The sequence below is a fragment of the Martes martes genome, assembly GCF_963455335.1.
Source record: "Martes martes genome assembly, chromosome: 10".
Classification (NCBI taxonomy): domain Eukaryota; kingdom Metazoa; phylum Chordata; class Mammalia; order Carnivora; family Mustelidae; genus Martes; species Martes martes.
The window spans coordinates 10,704,014-10,725,715 of NC_137898.1; the positions used below are offsets into that span (position 1 = coordinate 10,704,014).

The 21,702-nt window shown below is 37.6% G+C and overlaps 1 protein-coding gene across 1 annotated transcript in view; it reads right to left on the reverse strand.

Moving 5' to 3' along the window:
- The window catches only part of LOC308350668 (membrane-spanning 4-domains subfamily A member 8-like), a gene marked incomplete at both ends in the record, with an annotated part of 98,628 nt that extends 83,399 nt beyond the window's left edge, over positions 1-15,229 (reverse strand). Inside the window, 2 exons of the mRNA XM_080816179.1 lie at positions 10,668-10,732; positions 15,163-15,229. Of these exons, the coding sequence (XP_080672305.1) occupies positions 10,668-10,732; positions 15,163-15,229 (132 nt within the window). The remainder of the gene's footprint in view (positions 1-10,667; positions 10,733-15,162) is intronic.
- Positions 15,230-21,702: the final 6,473 nt, after the last annotated feature.

Sequence of the window (21,702 nt, forward strand, 5' to 3'; positions counted from 1 at the left end):
AGTGGATCAGATGGACTTAACAGATATATTCAAAGCATTTCATCATAAAACAACAAAACACACATTCTTCTCAAAATCATAGTGAACATTCTCTAGAATAGATCACATACTAGGTCACAAACCAGATCTCAACCAGTACAAAAGTATTGAAATCATCATACCACGCATAGTTTCAGACCACAATGCTATGAAACTTGAAGTAAACCACAAGAAAAAATTTGGAAGGACCACAAATACATGGAAATTAAAAAACATCTTTCTAAAGAATGAATGGGTCAACCAGGAAATTGAAGAAGAATTTTAAAAATACATGGAAGTAAATGAAAATGAAAACATGACAGTTCAGAATCTTTGGGATGCAGCAAAGACAGTCCTAAGAAAGAAGTATATAGCAGGACAGGCCTTCCTCAAGAAGCAAGAAAAGTCTCAAATGTACAACCTCATCTTACACCTAAAGGAGCTGGAAAAAGAACAGCAAGTAAAGCCTAAATCCACAGGAGAAGAGAAATAAAGATTAAAGCAGAAATCAATGATATAGATATTTAAAAATAACCAGTAGAACAGATCACTGAAACTAGTAGATAGTTCTTTGAAAGAATTAATAAGACTGATAAACTCCTAGCCAAACTTATCAAAAAGAAAAGAGAAAGGACTCAAATAAATAAAAACATGAATGAAAGAGGAGAGACCATGACCAACACCAAAGAAATACAAACAATAAAGAGAATATTATGAGCAACTATATGCTAAAAAAGTAGGCAATCTGAAAGAAATGGTAAATTCCTAGAAACCTATAAACTACAAAACCCCAAACATGAAGAAATAGAAAAATTGAACAGACCCATAATCAGCAAAGAAATTGAAGCAGTAACCAAAAATCTCCAACCAAACAAGAGTCTGGGGCCAGAGGACTTCCCTATGGTATTCTGCCAAACATTTAAAGAAGAAATAATACCTATTCTTCTGAAAATGTTTCAAAACATAGAAATGGAAGGAAAACTTCCAAGCTCTTCTTAGGAGGCCAGCATAACCTTGATCCCCAAACCAGATAAAGACCCCACTAAAAAGGAGAATTGCAGACCAATATCCTTGATGACCATGGCTGCAAAAATTCTCACCAAGATACTAGCTAATAGGATCCAATAGTACAATTAAAGGATTTCTCACCATGACCAAGTGGTATTTATTCCTTGGCTGTAGGGGTGGTCCAACATCTGCAAATCAATCAGTGTAATACAACACATTAATAAAAGAAAGGACAAGAACCATATGATCTTCTCAATTGACGCAGAAAAAGCATTTGACAAAATATAGTATCCTTTCTTGATAAAAACTCTCTGCCCTGTAGGGATAGAGGGAACATACCTCAATATCATAAAAGCCATATACAAGAGACCTATAGTAAATATCATCCTCACTGGGAAAAAACTGATAGCTTTTCCCCTAAGGTCAGAAACACAAAACACAACAAAGATGTCCACTCTCACCACTGTTCTTCAACATAGTACTGGAAGTTGTAGCATAAGCAATGAAACAACAAAAATAAATAAAAGGCATCAAAATCAGTAAAGAATTCAAAGTTTCAATCTATGAAGACTACATGATACTCTATGTAGAAAACCCAAAGCGTCCACCAAAAAATTGCTAAAACTGATACAGGAATTCAGCAAAGTCATAGGATATAAAATCAATGCATAGAAGTCAGTTGCATTTCTATACACTAGTAATGAGACAAAAGAAAGAGAAATCAAGGAATTGATCCCATTTACAATGCACCAAAAATTATAAGATACCTAGGAATAAACCCAATCACAGAGGTAAAGGATCTGTAGTCTGAAAACTATAGAACACTTGGGGCACCTGGGTGGCTCAGTTGGTTGGCTCAGGTCATGATCCCAAGGTCCTAGGATCCAGCCCAGCATCAGGCTCTTTGCTCAGCAGAGTTTACTTATCCCTCTCCCTCTTGCCCCTCCCTGCTCCTCCTGCTCTCTCTCTTTCTCTCTTATTCTCTCTCTCTCAAATAAGTAAATAAAAATCTTAAAAAAACCCCCAAACTATATAACACTAATGAAAGAAATTGAGGAAGACACAAAGAAATGGTAAAACATTCCATACTCATGGATTGAAAGAATGAACATCATTAAAAAATGTCTATGCTACCCAAAGCAATCTACACATTCAGTGCCATCCTCATCAGCATTTTTCACAGGGCTGGAACAAACAATCCTAAAATTTGTATGAAACCAGAAAAGACCCCGAATAGCCAAAGTAATGTGGAAAAAGAAAACCAAAGCTGGAGGCATCACAATTCTGGACTTCAAGCTGTATTACAAAACTGTGAACCACCATGCAGTATGGTACTGGAACAAAAACAAACATATAGATCAATGGAGCAGAATAGAGAAAACAGAAATGGACCCTTAACTCTATGGTCAACTAATCTTTGACAAAGCAGGAAAGAATATCCAATGGAAAAAAGACAAGAAACAGTGTTGGGTAAATTGGACAGTCACATGCAGAAGAATGAAGCTGGACCACTTTCTTACACCATACACAAAAATAAACTCAAAATGACAAGAATCCATCAAAATCCCAGAGGAGAACACAGGCAGAAACTTTTTTGACCTTGGCCACAGCAGTTTCTTACTGGCACCTCTCCAGGGGCAAGGGAGACAAATGCAAAAAATGAAGTACTGTGACCTCATCAGGATAAAAAGCTTTTGCACAGCAAAGAAAACAGTCAACAAAACTAAAAGGCAACCTGCTGAATTGGAGAAGATATTCGCAAATGACAGGTCAGATAAAGGGCTAGTTTCCAAGATATGTAAAGAAAATATCAAACTCAACATCCCCCGCACCCAAAACAAATAATCCAATCAAGAAATGGGTAGAAGACATGAAAAGATATTTCTGCAAAGAAGACATCCAAATGGCCAAGAGACACATGAAAAATCACTAAACATCACTTTTCATCAGGGAAATACAAATCAAAACCACAGTGAGAATGGCTAAAATTAATAAGTCAGGAAACAACAGATGTTGGTGAGGATGTGGAGAAAGGGGTACCCTCTTACACTGTCGGGGGGAAAGCAAACTGGTGCAGCCACTGTGGAAAACAGTATGGAGGTTCCTCAAAAAGTTAAAAATAGAACTACCCTATGGCTCAGCAATTGCACTACTGGGTATTTATCCAAAGGATACAAACAGTGATTTGAAGGGCACATGTGCCCCAATGTTTATAGCAATATATGTTATATGATGTAATGGATAATGTAATCCATTTTGGAGGGTAATTGGGTGATGGGCATTAAGGAAGGCACATGATGTAATGAGCACTGGGTGTTATATGCAACTGATGAATCGCTGAATTTTCCCTCTGAAACTAATAATACAGTATATGTTAACTAAATGGAATTTAAATAAAAAATTAAAAATAAATCTAGATCTTTAGAGGTAGTTTTTTTTTTTTTTTATTATGTTAGTCACCATACATCATTAGTTTTTGATGTAGTGTTCCATGGCTCATTATTTGTATATAACACTCAGTGCTCCATGCAATCCATGCCCTCCTTAATACCCATCACCAGGCTAGCCACACCCCCCCCCAAAACCCTTGGTTTGTTTCTGAGAGTCCATAGTCTCTCATGGTTCATCTCTCCTTCTGATTCCCCACCCCTTCATTTTCCCCTTCCTTCTCCCAATATTCTCCATGCTATTCCTTATGTTCCACAAATAAGTGAGAAAAGAAGGGCCACATGAACTCCAATGTTCATAGCAGCAATGTTCATGATAGCCAGACTGTGGAAAGAGCTGAAATGCCCTTCAACAGATGAATGAATAAAGAAGATGTGGTCCATATATACAATAGAATATTACTCAGCTACAAGAAAGGATGAACACTCAACTTTTGCATCAATATGGATGGAACTGGAGGGGATCTTGCTAAGTGAAAAAAGTCAAGCATAGAAAGTCAATTATCTTTAGAGATGGTTGTGGATACTCTTGGTATATAATATAATCCACCCTGATAGGGTTTGTTGTGAGGTCATAGAGAAAAACTCTGAGTGAGGCATCTGGGACATAGAAGCCATTTAAAACATCTTAACACTGTTTTAATCACATTTTTTTTTTCTCACACTGCTTCAAAGTATCCATTTACAAGTTTTCTATCATCTTTGATATTTAATTTGAAAAAAATAACATAGCCTATTTAAATTTTCACTTCTGATTTCCTGGTTTGCTTCATGCATTCTGTGTTATTTTAATGTTTTATGAAATTAACAAAGAATTTTATTGGGGTCCATCCATTTAAAAAAATTGTGAAGTATCATAAGACAATATTTTACATTTTAGTTTTTTTTTTAAGATTTTTATTTATTTGACAGACAGATCACAAGTAGTCAGAGAGGCAGGCAGAGAGAGAGAGGAGGAAGCAGGCTCCCTGCTGAGCAGAGAGCCTGATGCGGGGCTCGATCCCAGGACCCTGAGATCATGATCTGAGCTGAAGGCAGAGGCTTTAACCCACTGAGCCACCCAGGTGCCCCTACATTTTAGTATTTTGAATAAATTTCTACTGTTTAAGAGGCAGTGATATCCTCTCCTTACCGGTATCCTTGTTTTTGACAAGGTAAATTTTTATCCTTGAAATTGCCTCAATTATTCTTACCAATTTTGGGGAACGTGTCTTCTCTGCTTCTATTGCAAAAATTCCTGATATGATAAACTGAAAAAAAAAAGAGGCACTCGTAAGCAACTTTGTTATCACCCAAGAAATTCCTCTGACAACTTTTAATTAATAATAAGTTTAATGAAAGGTCTATAAAATGTAATTATGTTTACTTCATTACTGCTAAATTTAGAATCCATAACAACTTTATTACATTAGAAAATAATTTGTAAGTTAGATATTTTTCAGTACTTTGGATTTTCCAAGTATCCACAATGATTGCGGAGAAGGTATATCTGATAACACATTAAATGAGTTATTTGTAGATAATTTTCTAAAAACAGAATCATAAGAAGACTTTTAATTTTTCAAAGCAAAATGATATTTAATATGGGGATATGAGACCATTTAAGTAGGTTTGATGAGGTGTGAGGCAAAATCCCCGAATTTCTAAAATTCCTAAACGTTTCCTGTGCCTTCAGCTCCTTCACTTTCCTGGTGATGTTCTGGTGGTCTCTACAAGTGTCATGCAGTTGTAATGCCAACTACCCAGAGTCAGCTCAGACTTCACAGGATAAGGGCACAGTTTCCAATAAGACTGCGTTCACTTCAGACCCCAGCCATAAGCTTGGGGATTTCCAGACCACCTGGACTTCTGACCAACTGGCTACAAATACAAGGTTTCCCACTACCCATCTCAGGTTTGAGAATTTGCTAGAGTGACTTATAGAACCCAGGAAAGTGCTGTACTTACAATTACAATATTATCACAAAAGGTACACATCAGGACCAGTCAAATGAAAGAGATGCCAAGGGTGAGGTCTAGAATGGTCTGAAGCATGAAGCTTCCATGTTCTCAGCACGCATCACCCTCCTTGGCACATCAATGTATATCATCAACCAGGAAACCTACCTGAGCGTCAGTTTCTGCAGTTTCATTATGGGGTTACATTATGTTTCTGTGGTTGGTCTTTCAGGCATAACCAGCTCTTGAACACCCAGGTATGGTGCAAGGGGCCCAGGAATAACCAAGACACTCATATCACTTGGGAAATTTCCCAGGAGTCAGGGAGTCAAAGCCAGCCAAATTCTCTATTATACATCAGGGGGCTCTCTCCCCACTTTTGTCCCAATTATTTTTTAGATTCCTCAAAGAGCAAAGTAGTTTTCAATATTTTAAAAAAAGTCCTCCTCTTTCTTGAGGAACCTGGGTTAATTTCTTTCTCTTTTCTCTTCTTTTTTCTTTCCCTTCCTTTCTTCTTTCCTTTTTTATTTTCTCATCCAAAGAGCAATTGAAGTTTGAAAATAATTTGGCTGAAACACCAAAATTCCTATTATAGTCCTATGGTAGTCCCTGGAAAAATCATGTAGTAATAAATCCGTGGTTTTCTATTAAAGAGATAGAGGGAGGGAACCATTATTGGGTTAATGTTACATTTGTGTTTAGGATGGAATAAAGGAATATTTTTTTAATGTGATTTATGTCATGAAGGATAGATACAATTTTACTGGTTTCATTTAGAACTTCTTGTCGATTTTTAAAAAGTTTTTAATTTAAATTCAACTTAGTTAACATATACTGTATTATTAGTTTCAGAGGGAGAGTTCAATGTTTCATTAGTTGCATATAACATGCCCATCACCAATTACCCTATCCTTCCATCCCCCTCCCCTCCTGCAACCCTCAGTTTTTTCCCTATAGTTAACAGTCTCTTATGGTTTGCTTCCCTCTCTGTTTTCATCTTATTTTATTTTCCCTTACCTTCACCTATGTTTCTCTATTTTGTTTCTTAAATTCCATGTATGAATGAAATTGTATGGTGTTTGTCTTTCTCTGACTGACTTATTTCACTTAGCATAATATACTGTAGTTCCATCCAGGTCATTGCAAAGTTATCTGTATTTTTTTTAAAAGATTTTATTTATTTATCAGAGAGACAGATCACAAGTAGGCAGAGAGGCAGAGAGAGAGGGGGAAGCAGGCTCCCCACTGAGCAGAGAGCATGATGCGGGGCTCGATCCCAGGACCTTGGGATCACAACCTGAGCCAAAGGCAGAGGCTTTAACCCACTGAGCCACCTGGGTGCCCCAAGTTATCTGTATTTTTAAGAGTCTTTGTCTTTTAGAGAAGCATGCTGAAATATTTACACATAAAATTATGTGATGTCTAGGAACTGCTTCAGAATAATCTGAGTAAAACAGGGAAAGTGAATGGAAGGATGTATGAAGCAAGACTAAATATGAGCTGATAATTGTCTAAACTAGATACCAAGGTGTCAATATACTGTTATTTTTAATAATGTTATTAAAAATATTCTTTAATGTTTGAAATTTTCCATAATAAAAGGCTTGGCATGCTAAAAAACAAAGAAACTTCTTGTTGAGTGCATGAGCTTTTATTACTAGAAAATACACACTGTTATAGTGAGTCCACTCACATGAATGTTTAATAGAATGCTATTAAAAACTATTTTATTAACAGAAAATATCATTTAAAAAGCATTTAATCTGCAGTTTAATTTCTGAAATGTAAGAAACACCCCAAAGTCACCTATCCTGAATATTTTTTTTTTTTTTAGATTTTATTTATTTGTTTGACAGAGAGAGATCATAAGTAGGCAGAGAGGCAGGCAGAGAGAGAGGAAGGGAAGCAGGCTCCCCGTGGAGCAGAGAGCCCCATGTAGGGCTTGATCCCAGGACTCTGGGATCATGACCTGAGCTGAAGGCAGAGGCTTTAACCCACTGAGCCACCCAGGCGCCCCCTATCCTGAATATCTTATTATTTTCTGACATTGGTTGGAAAGACAGTTGTTTCTGAAAATCTTTTGCACAGTGAAGGAAACCATCAATAAAACAAAAAGAGAGCCTACTGAATGGGAGAAGATATTTGTAAATGATATATCCAAGAAGGAGCTAATATCTAAAATATATAAAGAACTTACACAACTCAACACCAAAAAACAAGTAATCCAATTAAAAATGGGCAGAAGACATGAACAGATATTGTCCCAAAGAAGAAATACAGATGGCCAATAGACACGAAATAATGCTCAACATCACTCATCATTAGGGAAATGCAAATCAAAATCACAATGAGATATAACCTTACACCTGTCGGAATGACTAAAATAAAAAACACAAGAAACAATTAGTGTTAGTGAAGATGTGGAGAAAAAGGAACCCTTGTGCATTGTTGGTGGAAACGCAAGCTGATGCAGCCACTGTGGAAGACAGTACATAGGTTCTTCAAAAAATTAAAAATAGAATTAGTATATGGTCCTATAAGTCCACTACTGGGAATTTATCCAAAGAATATGAAAACACTAATTTGGAAAGATATATGCACCCCTACATTTATTGCAGCATTATTCACAATAGCCAAGGTATGGAAGCAACCCAAGTGTTCAACCATAGAAGAATGAGGTAAAGAAGTGGTGTGTAACATATAATGGAATATTACTCAGCCATTCAAAAAGTGAAGTCTTTCAATTTGCAACAACATGGGTGGATCTAGAGGGCATAATGCTAAGCAAAATAAGTCAGTCAGAGAAAGACAAATATCATATGATTTCACATCACAAAGGATGTGGAATTTAAGAAAACAAAATGAAGAAAGGCGAGAAAAACAAAAACCAAACTCTTAACTATAGAGAACGAACTGGTAGTTACCAGAGGGGAGGTGGGTGAAATAGGTGAAGGGGATTAAAAGTACCTTTATTGTGATGAGCAGTGAGTAATGTATCAAATTGTTGAATCATTATATTGTGCGCCTGAAACTAATATAACACTGTATGTTAATTATACTTGATTAAAAATAATTTTTAAAAAGATAGTTGTTGTGCATAGTTGTGCATCAAGAATGGTTTTTCCCCCCTCATTGGTATAAACTGCATGTATGCATGCAACCTTTCTAAAAAAAGTCTATCCACAGTCAGTAATGAGGGCAGCCATGCATGTTCCTTCCTCAGAAACATGGGGCCTTTGACCATCAGAGACTTTCATGTCTTATCAAAATACGAAGAAAATAAAATAGTATGATATGATAGAGGATACCTTGGGGGTGAATTTGAAGAGGTTTTTCAAAAAACTCTCTTAGAGAAGGTGACATTGAAGCTGACAATAAGCATCAAAACTTGGGGGATGATTGTCTTTAGGAGAAGAAACTGCTCCTGCAAAGGACTTAACCCTCAGTGCAAGGGCACTTCACTCTGCAAATCCTCCCTCATCTTTCCCAGTTGTTAATGGCCAGATACTGTAAGTACCTATGGTCCATGTTTCCCTAATAACTCTCAAATATGCTGAAAAAAAAATACACACCTATTCATTTGCCTCTTTATTTATTTAAACCCCCCTTAGTTCAAAATTGAATTTAGATAACTTGCATAAATGCAGGCATTAGGTTTAAAAATTAATAAACAAATCATTGGTAGGTAAAGACACTGGGGATAGAAAGAGTACCTAATCAGCTGAGGCCGGGGGTAATTTTAGTCCAGTGAAATTCTAGTGTGGGTCTCTGAACAATCAAAGGACTGGACAGAACTCGTCTTCACTCTTGACTCTGAGCTAGTGGCGGCTTTCTTACTGTGTGGTAACATAATAATAGGGCATGTAATTATATGTAAATCAAGCATGGCTCACCACGTTGGGTGACCAATGCTCTCAACCTCCTCTTGGATTATCACCATAACTCTGAGGACAGACTCAATTAATCACTGTATCAGGACAAAAGCATAAACTGCACTTGCTCCATCAGCTAACACCACATTATTTTTCTTTTTTGCAGGAAAACTCAATGAAAGAGTTTTCTAAACTTAGGCTCTGTCTTCTGATTCTTTTTAAAAATAATTTCAATCAGGTTTTTAGCGCCACCTGACAATGAACCTCTTCTTGTCAAGATCACTCATGACCTCAATGTTGCAAGAGCCAATGGCAATTTTAGCTCTTATCTCATCCAACTTGACCTATCTATAGTCATTGAGAGTTGACAGCTCCCTCTTTGACTCTACCTTCTTCATTTGACTTCAGTTTTCTTTGTTTTCTCAGTTTTCTTTGTTTGCCCCTCTTCTTCTGAATTCCTAATGCTGGAGATGCCCCAGTATCAGATGGCCTGAGTAGGCCATAGTCCTCCTCTCCACAAATAAGATAACTTCTTGCTAGAACAACTTCTTGCTAGAATTTTCATCTTGTCTCATTGCCTACTATCAGTATGCCAATGACCTTATATTTATACTTTTCCCCCCAAACTCCAGACTCATGTGTACAAGCAGGATACTTGGTATCTCTAATGTCTAAGACATCTCTGATGCCTAAAAGGGATTTCAAACCCAATATACCCCAAACGGAACACCTGAAATTCCACCCACTTTAAACTCAGAGACTTACCCATCTCAGTCAATGATAAATCCATTCTTTTAATTGCTTGACTCACTATTTTGAAGATTCCTTTATTCCCCCTGCCCCCTCATCCCATATCCAACCCATCAGGAAATCTCTGGGGGCTCTAATATAAAAATATATCCAGAATTAACTTTTCCTTTTATTACCCGTCTGGTTTGAGCCATTATACTCTCTCACCTGCATAACTATAATCAGATCTTTTAAAAGGCTCCTTGCTTGAAAGTTTGCTCCTTTATGATCTTTTAATGGTTCTTTAATATTTAAGTCATTCCTCTGTTCAACACCCTGCAACACCCTGCAATGGCTCTCAGTGTTATTTGGAGTAATACTACATACAATGACTGCGGGTCCTTAGATTAACATACTTCCTATCATATAGCTGACCTCTTTTCCTACCAATCTCTCTTAGCTCAATTTTCTCCATCCAAACTGGCCATTTGCTCAGTAAATGGTCCATGCTTGCTCTCAGCCTAGGGTCTGCTCTTCTTGTACACTCTTTCTTCAGACATCCTTTGTGGCTTCTCACTTCATCTCCTTCAAGTCTTTGTTCAAATATCTTTTCTCAATGAAGCTTGAATATCCTATACAAATTGCAACTTTATACCTTTTTCTCCTCCTCTACATCATTTTTCCCACAGTCCTTTTCTTCTTTCAATACATTATCATTTGCTAGAAGGCAAACTTTACAAGGGTAGGGACTCTTGGTCTCTTTCATTCACTACTGTAACTGACATACTTAGAACAGAGCTTAGCCTCCATGAGGTAGTGAATATTTGCCAAGTGAGTGAAAAATATTTCTGTGATATAGGCAGGTATTTTCTGGAAGTTTGTGGGAAAACAGAAGGAGATGGAACATTTTAAACCATGCTATAAGAAAATATACATTCCTCGGAAATCTTTGTTGAAGTCTTCCAAATTCCTCTTGGGTCAATAGCCCCCTGCTCTTTCTTTACCTTTTTGCCAAACTACTTTCAAAGTTCATTCTATTGCCCCAACCATTAAGTTCTGGCTCTCAGCTTGCCTATATTATAGGCAAACATGAGTTTTATAAATAAACATTTACTACCTATCTTAAATGCCCTTTGAGGAAACTTACCATTCCTTGTCCCTAATATTCGTTCAACTAAATAGAATTTTTGTATAGAAGAATTTTATAAATAAATTTATCATCTTAAAATAGCTTTAGTAGAATGAATTTCTTGACAGCAAGAATTGTATATTTTCATAGGTGGTATCTCTACCTGGCTGCAGAAACTGGCACAAATACATTGAATAAATGAATGCATGATCATCAGTGAGATAATTTACTCACAATCAAGAATGCCCAAAACGGGTATCCTGACATCAACGTTATAGGCAGGTAATTTATTGAAACTGAATCAAGTTCTCTGACATATAAGTATATCCAGAAATATCCCAGAACACAGTGGATCAGACCAATCATTACTTGGGCAGCCTGTAAGAAAAGAATGTCACAATCAGTTACCCAGACATATAAAATTTCAAAAGAGTTATAAATTGGATGATAGAAAGGGCATGGGTGGAGTACAGCTTCTGTGTTTCTGAATCATAGGGGGTCTCTGCCACTACTTCTGTTTAGCTCTAGAAATTACAAAAACTGGGGAGAAGCCAAGGTAATGGAGAAAGGTAGCAGCCATAGAAGTGCTTGGACTCTCTACAGGTACCCTCATACAGGGGTTATTCATGAGGATTTCCTAGCAATTTGTGGAGGTGTGGTTGTTTTCAAGTAAATGAAGGTGTCTAGGGACTTATTTATGAATGCAGATACGTAGCGCCCTCTAGTTCTGAGAGAGCAGTAGTCTCTGCAGGCCATTCTGCCTCCTCTTCTTGGGTACTCTCAGTGCCAGTTCTTTTTTCTGATACATTTCTACCACCTCCATCCCCCTCAACCAGATAATGTGACAATGATTTTCTTCCATTAGCAATTTTGACTTTTGGCACCATGAGAGGATCACTTGCAACCATGCCTGCTGAATCCTAAGATTCTGGTCCCAATGGTCTTTGGCATTTTCCTAAACCAAGATTTAACTTACAGTCCTGGTTTTTAAAATGACTCAAAAGTCCACTAGGTAAGGTAATTGATAGAGAAAGATATAGCATGCTAGGTGTGGTTGGGGCAGAGGAGTAGGAATAGTGCTCCAGAATATCACTTTCCCCAAGATAAATGTACAAGTGTGCCGAGAACGCAATGCTGTGAGATGATCAATGTCTACAAAGCCCTGTGATCTAGATTATCTCTTGAATATACCCCCAACCTCATCATCTTCTTTAGGACCTACAGTCTCAGATTTACTTTAAATCATAAGCATACTTAGACAAAAGAAAATTATAGGGGTAGGATTGTTGGAACTCATTCCATCAGTTTTCTTTCATTAGGATGTTGAGGCAGAGGAGTCACTGTCTTCTTTTAAAAATATTTGGAACTTGCAATATCAAAGTAATTTATCCACTTAAGTAGCACTTAGTCCTTACCCCCAACATTCTGGTTTCTTCTTTCAACACAATGTGGGATGATGTCATATGACCTAAAATACAGCATAAACATAGAGAGAATGAATGGAATATATTTTTAGAACAAAATGTAAAAGAATAAATAATTACTTTGTTGGATAAGGCACTTAAAATTTATTGAGAAATTTATTCTTACATTTTCTAATTTTTCACAATGAAACAATTCAACAATTCTCTGAAATAATTTAAAATAAACCCATTGATATGCTCTCTTGAATATAGCTAATGGCCTCTTAAGAACTCGAATGCTCTTATTAGATTTTATCCATCATTTATGAACTTTAAAGTCACTCTGAGAATCCTTAGGATTCTTAGAGGCAGACAACAGAATTTAATCTGGCCGGTTTAAGCAAAACAGATATTAGTAAGCTCAAAGAATCACTGGTAAAGTTAAGTTTGTAAGTCAATGCCCAGAGGGAAACCACTGATCTAGATTGAGGAAAAGGTGTCCTTGCTACTTCCCACCCCAGCACTCTACTGCAGATGGTCAAACCTTCCTGCCTCCCTGGGCCAACATCTGTGTAGGCAAAATTGAAGTTCAGTGTAGGGTCTATTTTGTTATTCTCTTCCAAATCGAACTCTAGTGCAAGAGTAAGTGATTTGCAGTGTAGACCACATGACCATCCTCCGACTGCAGGGGAGGCTGGGGAATATAACTTCTTTGGATTCAACTTTGAAAATGTAGCTTTCACAATTTAGCAATGAATAAGAAAAAAAAATGTTCAAAGATATGGTACTCACCTCTTGAGTTTAGTACAGGTTAGCATGGACAATTCTAGCATGCCTCCAAATTAATCCAACTCATGGGAAGTGTCTAGAAACAACAACCCATCAAACACTGTAGTGGCTTCTGCCATCTTTATGGCTCTATCAGGCTGGGAGATTGAGCTTTGTCTGCCTGCATCTGCCTTACAACTCGAGCAGGTGCTTCTCTTGAGCCCTCCGTGCAACTGTGGCAGCTTCATGACCCCCAACTGTCCAATGGTCGAAATTGGAAATCCCCCCATAACTACAACTTGCTAAAGAATAAAAAAATACAAAACAATAATCCAGACACAACTCAGACACAACTGAGGAACTTAAATCCTTAAGTCCACTCTCTATACTGTGACCAAAAAGACATTTCTAAACTGAGAATGAAATGTGGAAATCACATGTTCAAAATCTTTCACTGGCTCCTTATTGCCTTCAGGCCTCAGTGAACATGCTTTTATGTGGCACATTAGAGTTGGGTAGGATTTGCCTCAACTTCCTTCTCCCCACATAGTATGCCATCCATTCTTGACCACTGACATTATTATCATGTGGCTTTAACTCATGTTTTTAAAGTGTCTTCCCATATACATCTTTGCTGCTATAAAACCTCACAGTGTCAAAAGGTCTGGCTCTAGCAATGTATTTTTAAATTGTTGGAACTTGATAGTTGTTTGCTAAATCTATCTGCCAATAAGATTAAATTTCTATCTATTGATCAACCACACAACCATATTATGTATAAGTGGACATATTTGTTTACATCAGTCATGTCACATATGTTTGGGAAGTCAGCCTTAAAGCATAGATTCTCTGGCTTTTATTGAGTTAATTTTTTTTTATTTTTTAATTTATTTATTTGTTAGAGAGAGAGAGCGAGCATAGGCAGACAGAGTGGTAGGCAGAGGCAGAGGGAGAAGCAGGCTCCCCGCCGAGCAAGGAGCCCGATATGGGACCCGATCCCAGGATGCCGGGATCACAACCCGAGCCGAAGGCAGCTGCCCAACCAACTGAGCCACCCAGGCGTCCCTATTGAGTTAATTTTATCGGAAAAATAGAGTCATTCTCCAGAGCATGGGAATGCAAGAAAAAAAGAACAGGCTGCTCAGGGCATATGGATGTTAGGTATGGACAATGAGCTCTGGTTTTGATGTTGAGGGTCAGACTGAATTTCTATGGGCAGAGCATAAGGATTGCAGAAAGTGATTCCCAGAAGAGTCACTTCTCACATGGAGAACTCTCTGTGGCTTGCTCCAGGTGAGCAAAGGAAGAATTTACTTATTTAATCATGATTAAACATTCTCCCAAGTAATACTTGCCAACCCAGCCAGGAAAGGATACACAAACAGAGAAACTCTTAACTCACAGTTCTTGAAAATCAATCATTCCTATCATTAAGAATATGATGTTTATATATTTTCTGTAGCAAAATCTAGTGCACATCTCCTACTAAACCACAAGGAATATGGGAATACGAGCAAAAGGTGGAGGGCAGGAGTCAGTATTGCCACTACTTGTTCCATGACCCTGGGATCCCCAAGTCACTACACTCTATGTTCTCCTTCTGTAAATTAGTCAACCTACCTTCTTCTGAGAGGATGCTGTGTGTGTAAAACAGGTCAGTTATTGGAGACACACAGTGGAGGAAGGGGTATTGAAAGGAATACACAGAAAGTAGAATAGTGTATTAATCGGGGTTCTTCCCAACTGTGTTTGGGAAGCACTCTGACTAAGGGGTCATTGGAATATCTGCCCCCTAGGGTAGTTTTATTCTTGGCAACAGCGACAACCTGGCTAAGGCTCCCTACACTCACGTGTAGGCTTATTGGTTCGTATTATTCCATGTGGTGACCTTGGTTCAGAGCCTTGCAGCTCCGACATCTGGATGAGCCGTGTCCTTGATTCAGGGTCTCGTAGCTCCGACATATGGACCGGCGCTACTTCCTCGGTTGAGGCCCTCGCCCTCCGTCGCAAGATTCCAACTCTGCGGTTGTGGCCAAGAGCTCGGCGTCAGGGGCCACTGCGCGAGGAGCCCCGCGTGGACGCCCACAGCCGTGGTAAGATCCCTGCAGTTTCACGAAGGCTGCAAGTTCCCACGATGAGGGCGGGGTAATGGGATGACAGCAATGCCGTTCCTCATTGGTTGTGTCAACATTATACTCTGTCTTTAGTGGTTGTGGTTGAAGCTATGCACAGACTGATCCTCTGGTGGTCCTATCCCTAACTGCAGAGATCCCTCCTTGGAAGAAGCCTCATCATCAGAAGCCCCCTGCAACCAAGAATCTTCTCTAAGATGTGGTGCATACAATTTCTATAGTCCTCAGTTTATTCTTTTGTAAAGTGTAGATAATATCAGCACAGGTACCTCACAGGCTCATCACATACAGCGTTGAAGACCAAGTTGTTTTACAGACATATTCCATTGTTACAAACATAGAATAAGTGTGTTTGTGTGTGTGTGTGTGTGTGTGTGTGTGTACTTTCATGCTGGACCCGATAGATTATTTCTCGATAGATTATTTTTTCATGCTCAGTGTTTTAACAACTGTCCCAATACATGATAGGAACAAATCAATGACTACCAAGTCTAGCCTAAATTGTTAAATTATTTGCATCACATGGCTAATTATGAATAGCAGACGGGACTAATATTTGTCAAATTCCTTTATGTTTGGTGTTTTATCAGTTAATTAATTCAAGAAGGTTTCACTGTGCATTAGTATGTGCCAGGCACTGTTCTCTATGCGAGGGATACAGCAATGAAGAAAACAGTTGAAGTACCGTGCCCAGTTGGGGTCTTGTATTAAGAAGGGGGAAACCAATAATAAGCAAGATCTATAAGGAAAATTTATACTGTAAAATTAACCAAGCTAAAGAGAACAATTGAGTACAGAGGAAAATAGGGTATGTGTATAGATGGAAATGTAAAGTAGGGCATTCACAAAAGTCCTCCTTATGAATAGGACATTTGATCAAAGGCTCCAAGAAAGTGAAGGAGAGAACCTTGTAAATATCTGGAAGAGAAGGTGTCCAGGATAAAGAAAGGCAGCAGGATAGTGTCTGACACTGCTCAAGGAAGACGGTGTGGCTAGAAGAGGGAGTGAGATAAGGAAGCCAGATCATACAGGGCCTTATTAGGAGTTTGGCTTTACCCGTGAGAAGGATGAGATACTATTGAAAGTTTTACATTTAATATTTTATCATGGAAAATTTCAAATATGTAGGAAAAAAAATATGATGCTCTCACAGAGCCATCACCCAGCCTCAACAATTATACTTTGCAACCTTGTTTTTTATCAACCCTTCTTGTTGTTTATTTTTTTTCTGGTCCAGGCAACATATAATTTCACCTTTAAATATTTCAGTGTGTGTTCTAATAGTTGAGTTTTTTAAAAAGAAAATATCATCATTAAACCCAATAAAATTAATAGTTTCTTAATCTTATCTAATATCTAATTCATACTGAAATTCACTGATTGTCTTAAAAATGTCTTTTTGTAGTTGGTTAGTTTGAATCACTATTCAAATAAGGTCTACTTACTGCATCTGATTCCTTTATTATTTTTTTTAAAAGATAAATTTTATTTATTTATTTGACAGACAGAGATCACAGGAGGCAGAGAAGCAGGCAGAGAGAGAGGGGGAAGCAGGCTCCCTGCTGAGCAGAGAGCCCGATGCGGGGCTCGATCCCAGGACCCTGGGATCATGACCTGAGCCCAAGGCAGAGGCTTTAACCCACTGAGCCACCCAGGCGCCCCTGATTGCTTTATGTTTTAAGTCTTCTAAAAACTTTCAGTTTTCCTCCCTTTTAAAATGCTGTGTATTTACTGAAAAAAGTAACTAGATCATTTGGCCCTTATAATTTCCCACATTCTGAATTTATCTAATTGCTTCTAGGTGGTGTCATTTAACTTGTTTCTCTATTCTTCATATATCCTATAAACTAGGAGTCATATGTAGAGGCTTCACTAGATTTAGGTTCAGATTTTCTGGCAAAATGCTGGATAGCTGGAGCTATGTACTTCCTTTGTATCACCATGAGAGACAGTTGATTGACTGATTGCCTTGCTTTAGTGATAAAAATTGACCAGTGCAATTAGGTTCTGTCTTGATTTACCCACTACACATTTGCTCATCAATTAAAAAAATTTTTTTTATTTTAATTTTTTTAAATTAACATATAATGTATTATTTGTTTCAGGGGTAATCTATTGAGATATTTACTTAGATTCATATACCATTGGAGATTCCACAATCATGGTTTTCTTAATCTTATTATTTTCCTTAATTTATTGTCTGATATTCTTCTGAAAAGAGTAATGTCCTTTGAGGAATTATTTGATTCTCCAAAAGTAGTTCGTATAAGAAAGTCGAAGGTCAAAGGCATTCTGGAATGTCATAGTAAGGACCTCCAAAAATCTGCTTCTCCATAAAAGCAATGAAGACACTGGAAAAAAAATTGTCAAAATCAACTTTTCAGAATTCTGGAAATTAATCAAAGACTTGCAACAATCTGAAAAGTGTTTATTCAAGAAAAATGTCTGACTTTCGGTAACAACCTTTGTGGTATTTTAATTTTACCTGTTTCCACTCTCATTTTCCTGGTAGCTTTTAAAAACTCAGTTTCAGAGTCATGGTGACTGTGAAAACCAGCAGCCAAACAGCCATTGGAGAGGGCAGAACAGATGCAGAATTTTCTCAAAAGTCCTCCTCCCATAGAATTGCCACTACTTGATCAGTATAGCAGCTCCTTTGAAAAACCCTTTTCACAGTGCTTATCTTTATTTGACCTGGCCCAGAGCTTGTTCAATGAGAAAAGCTCTATTCCAGGGTGTTTGTGAAACTAATAGGTAGCTTTCTTAAAACTGTCAACACCAGCTACCTGGAAGCAATACAAGTAATAATATCAGCAAAACAGATTGGATGAAAAACTTGAAAGTAAAAATCTAGGATGCTGTAAAGATCTGATATATCCCTTGACATCTAGTAGGCCTCATGCATGTGCAGGGTTGTGCAGTGCCAAGGAAAGACCTAAGAAAGCTCTAATCTCTGGATGACCTTGAGGCTGTGTGTGAATAAGAAGTGAAGGCTAAGGCAGAGTTTTAAGATCCCAAAATGTTGAAGGCATTCTCTGATAACTTGCAGATCCTTTCAGTAAGGAGTGGGAAACCTGTAGCCTCAAGCAACTTAAGTATGTCTCATTCCAGTCATCAGCTGACCAGTAAGTTAATCAAGCAGAAATTCAGTGATTACACATGACAAATACAGAATTTACAAAATTAGCCCTGGAAAGCCACTAAACAACAGCAACAACAAATACTAGAACTCTGATAAAAACTCTCAGGAGCTGATTTCCCAAGCTGTCTCATATTGTTTAGAATGTCCAGTTTTCAACAAAAAATTATGATGTACAAAGAAACTGGGAAATATGGGCCATAGTTGGGGGGAAAAAGGCAATAACAGAAGTGTTCCTGAGGATGATAAGCCCAAAAGAAAAGAGTTAAATCAGCTATTGTGAATATATTCAAGGAGCTAAAGAAAACGATATCTAAAGAGTAAAAGGAAAAGTATGAGAACATCTCATGAAATAGAGAATATCAGTAAAGAAACTGAAATTGTAAAAATAGACCCAAATAGAAACTCTGGAGTGGAAAAGTACAATAAATGAAATGAAAAATTCCCTAGAAAAGCTCAACAACAAATTTGAGCAGGCAGAAGAAAGAATTAGAAAACGTGATACTAGGTTAATTGAAACTATTCAGTCCAATGAGGAGAAACAAAAATAACACAGAAAAATGAACAGAGTCTCAGTGATCTGTATAACATCCAACATACCAATATAGGCATAATGGGAAAGTGAGAAGAAGAGAGAGAGAGAAAGGGACATAAAGAATAGTTGAAAAGCTAATAGCCAAAAATTTCCCAAGTTTGATGAAAAAATATTAATCCAAGAATCACAACAAATTCCAAGTAAACTCAAGGGGATCAATATCTAGACACATCAAAGTCAAAATGTTGAAAGCCATCACAGAAAGAGAATCTTGGAAGTAGCAGGAGGAAAAGCAAGTTATGTTCAAGAAATTTTCAGTAAGATTAACATCTGATTTATCTCAAACAAACAAACAAACAAACAAAAACATCTGACTTATCATAAACCACGGATGTCAGCAGACAATGGAATGGTATCCTCAAAGTCCTGAAAGAAAAGGAATATCAAAATGAATTCTATATCCAGCAAAAGTAAAAGTAACTTAAAAAATTCCCAGGCATATAAAAACTAAAAGAATTCATTGGTCAAGGAAAAGAAAACTAAAGACCAACATGCTTTATGAATATATACACAAATCCTCAACAAAACAAATCCAGCAACATATAGAAAGGATTATATACTATGACCAAGCAGGTTTTATCCTAGGAATGCAAGGTTGGTTTGATGTCTGAAAATCAGTCAGTATAATACACTTGTTCACTGAATAAAGCACAAAAAGCAAATGATCATCTTAACAGATAAAAACCAGTTAGAATGGCCAAGATTAGCAAGACAGGAAACAACGTGTGTTGGAGAGGATGGGGAGAAAGGGGAACCCTCTTACACTGTTGGTGGGAATGCAACTTGGTCCAGCCACTTTGGAGAACAGTGTGGAGATTCCTCAAGGAATTAAAAGTAGAGCTTCCCTATGACCCTGCAATTGCACTCCTGGGTATTTGCCCCAAAGATACAGATGTCGTGAAAAGAAGGGCCATCTGTACCCCGATGTTCATAGCAGCAATGGCCATGGTCGCCAAACTGTGGAAAGAACTAAGATGTCCTTCAACGGACGAATGGATAAAGAAGATGTGGTCCATATACACTATGGAGTATTATGCCTCCATCAGAAAGGACAAATACCCAACTTTTGTAGCAACATGGATGGGACTGGAAGAGATTATGCTGAGTGAAATAAGTCAAGCAGAGAGAGTCAAGTATCATATGGTTTCACTTATTTGTGGAGCATAACAAATAATATAGAGGACAAGGGTAGATGGAGAGGAGAAGGGAGTTGAGGGAAATTGGAAGGGGAGGTGAACCATGAGAGACTATGGACTCTGAAAAACAACCTGAGGGTTTGTTTTATTTATTTATTTTTTTAAAGATTTTATTTATTTATTTGACAGAGAGAGAGAGAGAGATCACAAGTAGGCAGAGAGGCAGGCAGAGAGAGTGAGAGAGGGAAGCAGGCTCCCTGCCAAGCAGAGAGCCCGATGTGGGACTCGATCCCAGGACCCTGAGATCATGACCCGAGCCAAAGGCAGCGGCTTAAACCACTGAGCCACCCAGGCGCCCCACAACCTGAGGGTTTTGAAGGGGCGGGGGGTGGGAGGTTGGGGGAACCAGGTGGTGGGTATTAGGGAGGGCACGGATTGCATGGAGCACTGGGTGTGGTGCAAAAACAATGGATACTGTTACGCTGAAAAGAAATAAAAAATTTTAAAAAAAGCATTTGAAACAAACACAAACAAACACTTATGATAAAAATACTAAATAAGATAGGGTTAGAAGAAAAACTCTTCAACCTGGTGAAGGGCATCTATGAAAAATCCACAACCAACATCATTCTTAATGGAGAAAGACTAAATTATTTCTCCTTAAGAGATGAAGATGACAAGGATGACAAGGACGGTTATTCTCCCCTCTTTATTTGAAGTCATACTGAAGGTTCTAGCCAGGGAAATTAGGCAATAGAAAGAAATAAAAAGCATTGGATTAACTAAGAAAGAAGTAAAAATACCTTTGTTCACAGATGATATTATATATAGAAAGACATTGTATATAGGAAATTCTGAAAAATCCACAAAAATGATTAAAACTATAAGTTCAGCAAGCTGGCAGGAAACACATCAATACATAAAATTAACTGCATTTATATACATACATTATGGATCAGAAGACTTACTATTTATGAGGATAGGAATCCTCACATTGATAATCCTTATCAAAATCTCAACTGAATTTCTTGCAGAAACTGACAAGCCAATCCTAAATTAGGGAAATATGAGGGACTCAGAATAGTTTAAGTGATTTTGAAAAAAAAAAAAGATTTATATTCTTCTTGATTTCAGTGCTTACTACAAAGCTACAATAATCAAGAAAGTGTGATACTGGCATAAAGACAGATATAAAAATCCATGGTACAAAATTGGGATTCCAGAAATAAACCCTTACATTTATGGCTGTTCAGTTTTCAGCAATGCTATTCAGACAATTCAATGGAAGAAAGTATAGGCTTTTCAACAAATGCTGGGAAAACTGGATATCCATGTGTAAAAGAATGAAGTTTGATTCCTATCTTACAACATATATAAAGTTAATTCAA